Source organism: Capsicum annuum, chromosome 4, assembly GCF_002878395.1.
Source record: "Capsicum annuum cultivar UCD-10X-F1 chromosome 4, UCD10Xv1.1, whole genome shotgun sequence".
NCBI lineage: Eukaryota > Viridiplantae > Streptophyta > Magnoliopsida > Solanales > Solanaceae > Capsicum > Capsicum annuum.
Genome location: NC_061114.1, coordinates 181,535,375 through 181,538,205, shown reverse-complemented (window position 1 = coordinate 181,538,205; position 2,831 = coordinate 181,535,375). Strand labels below are relative to the sequence as shown.

The 2,831-nt window shown below is 35.0% G+C and overlaps 1 protein-coding gene across 1 annotated transcript; it reads left to right on the top strand.

The window, feature by feature from the left end:
• Positions 1 to 327: 327 nt before the first annotated feature.
• On the top strand, positions 328 to 831 carry LOC107868798. The gene is made up of 2 exons (XM_016715434.2): positions 328 to 467; positions 588 to 831. The coding sequence occupies exons 1-2, from the start codon at positions 328 to 330 to the stop codon at positions 829 to 831; spliced, it is 384 nt and encodes a 127-aa protein (XP_016570920.2).
• The last annotated feature ends 2,000 nt before the right edge of the window (positions 832 to 2,831 follow it).

Below are 2,831 nucleotides of genomic sequence, written 5' to 3'. Positions count from 1 at the left end.
CAATAGGCTGAAGGATATTGCTTATGATTGGGTAGTGATGTGGAAGAAGAGTAGAGAGGAGAATGCAACTCCCATGACTTGGTAGATTTTTCAGAATACGTTCCTAGACAAGTTCTTCCCATGTGAGATGAAGGAAGCTAAGATAGAAGAGTTCATAGACCTGAGGAAAGGCTCAATGACTATGAAGGAGTATTGCCTCAAGTTCAACTAGTTGTCTAAGTATTCCCTGATCAGATGGCTGACCCTAGGTCAAGCATGAGTAAGTTTATGACCAATATGTCTGGGTTGGTAGTTAAGGAGTGTAGGACTATTATGATCATTAAAGACATGGATCTCCCTAAATTGATGATGTATGCCCAGCAAATTGAGGCAGAGAAGATGAGGGAAAGAGAGGAAGTAAATAAAAAGGCTAAAATAGGGCAGTTTCATTATCGTCAGAATAGGTCTAAAGGAGGAAATCGTTCGCAGTTTTAGAATCATTCATCTATGCCTGCACCTTCTTTATCTAGTTCTCCAACACCCAGAAATAGATAAGAACAGTGGGGTAAGTCCTCTATGTCCAGATCTTAAAATAGTGTGAGTGGCAGACACAGCTATCCTCAGTGTGCTAGGTGTGGTAAGAATCATCCTGGCGAGTATTTAGCTGGATGGAGGGGTTTTTATGGTTGTGGAAAGCTGGGTCATAAAATTAATGAGTACTCGCATGCTAGACAGAGAAACAAGGATGTTCATGCTCAAACTCAGGCTATTAGTGGACCAGCTCCTTTAGGTCGCCCAGCTCCTCGTCAGGACGTATCATCCAGTACAGATGGCTGTCAGCACCAGAATTAGTTTTATGCCTTACCATCTCACCAAGAGCAGGAGAATTCGCTAGACATTGTTACTGGTATGCTTCGCGTCTTCTATTTTGATTTTTATGTATTATTAGACCCTGGGTCGAGTTTCTCTTATATGACCCCGCTAGTTGCTGTGAATTTTAAGATAAATCCTGAAAAGATCCCCAAGTCTTTCTTGATTTTTACTCCAGTAGGTGAGTCAGTTGTTGCTAAGCAAATCTATAAGAAGTGTCCTATCACTGTCCTTCCTAAAGTCATGTTAGCAAACTTGATAGAGTTAGATATGATTGATTTTGATCCTATCCTTGGTATGGATTAGCTCCATTCCTGTTATGCCTCTATAGATTGTCGCAGTAGTTCCCAGATGAGCCAGTCTTTGAGTGGTCAGGTAATTCAGTGTCTCCTAAGAGTCATTTCATATATTATCTTAAGGCCAGAACATTGATATTCAAAGGTTGCATTTACCACCTAGTTCGAGTCAAAGACACAAATTCTGAGACTCCAACACTTCAATCTATTCGAGTGGTCAATGAATTTCCTGAAGTTTTTCCAAAATATCTCATAGAGGTACCTCTTGATAGGGAAATAGAATTCAGTATTGACCTTCTCCCAGATACTCAGCATATTTCTATCTCTCCATATTGTATGGCTCCCACAGAGCTTAAGGAGTTGAAAGAGCAACTCAAAGATCTTTTAAATAAAGGTTTCATAAGGCCTAGTATTTCTCCATAGGGCTCTCCTGTCCTATTCGTGCAAAACAAAGATGGTTCTTTGCGAATGAGCATTGACTATCATCAGCTAAATAAGGTCACAGTCAAAAACAAATACCCTCTTCCTAGAATTGATGACATGTTTGACCAACTCCAAGGTTCAAGTTATTTCTCAAAGATAGACCGTAGATTTGGCTATCATAAGCTTAAAGTAAGGGAGTGTGAAATTCCAAAGATAGCCTTTAGAACCTGTTATTGTCATTTTGAATTTCTAGTCATGTCTTTCGGGCTAACCAATGCTCCAGCAGCTTTTATGAACCTCATGAACCGAGTGTTCAAACAGTATCTAGACATGTTTGTCATAGTATTCATAGATGATATCCTTGTATACTTTTGTAGTGAGGATGACTATGTAGATCATCTTAGAATTGTCTTGCAAACTCTTAGAGACACTACAACAAATTTGATTATTTGAGATGAATTATTTTATCACTTATAAATCATATTTCGTCACAAAGGATTTGGCGTGACAAAAATTTTTTCGTCAATCAATCGTCTCCAAAAGTGGATCGCTAAAAGTTGACAAAGACGAATTAGTGCTTCGTTGCTGAAAAAATTAAATTAGCTACATAAAAATGAAATCATTCCCAAATGTGTAACATTTATGACAAATATATTTGTCATAAAAATATAATTTTTTTGTAGTTGATGATATGCTTTTGTCACTAAAAAGTTATCAATACCGCAAAATTTCATCGTCCCTAATTATTTAGTTCAATCAGTGACGACATTAATTGTCTCTAGAGTTATATATATTTCGTGGTTGAACAAATATATTTTCGTCACTATTGACAACTTTTTATATACAACAAAAAATTTCGTCCTTAATGTATGAATTAGTGACACATTTATTCTCATAATTTTTTTGCTAAATCTATCATTTTTTCACTAAAAATAGTATTTTTTATCGACGATGTAGAATCATCATTAAATTATTATGATTACCGACAATTATGATTGTCATCAAATAAAAAATTAATTTGCATAAAAAAAGAAAGATATTGAGACAAATACATTTGTCACTAAATATAGTCAAACATATGACGAACTAATTTATTTTATGACGAAAATAATTATCTTGAAAAATTTAATTCAATCGTTGCTAAAAGTTATCTTTGATAGTAAAATCTTTTGTCATCAATTCAGAAAAGGCTTAATTATTTCATATTGATATTATTTTTAATTAGAATTGAGAAATAAAAATAAAATTATAAAACATGTCAGA

What these genes read in the sequence shown, in the direction of transcription:
- LOC107868798 (XM_016715434.2), top strand. Translation starts at nt 328, where the DNA reads ATGGATCTCCCTAAATTGATGATGTATGCCCAGCAAATTGAGGCAGAG. An exon ending in AAAGGAGGAAATCGTTCGCA is followed by an intron (nt 468 to 587) that starts GTTTTAGAATCA and finishes TGTGAGTGGCAG; the next exon opens with ACACAGCTATCCTCAGTGTG.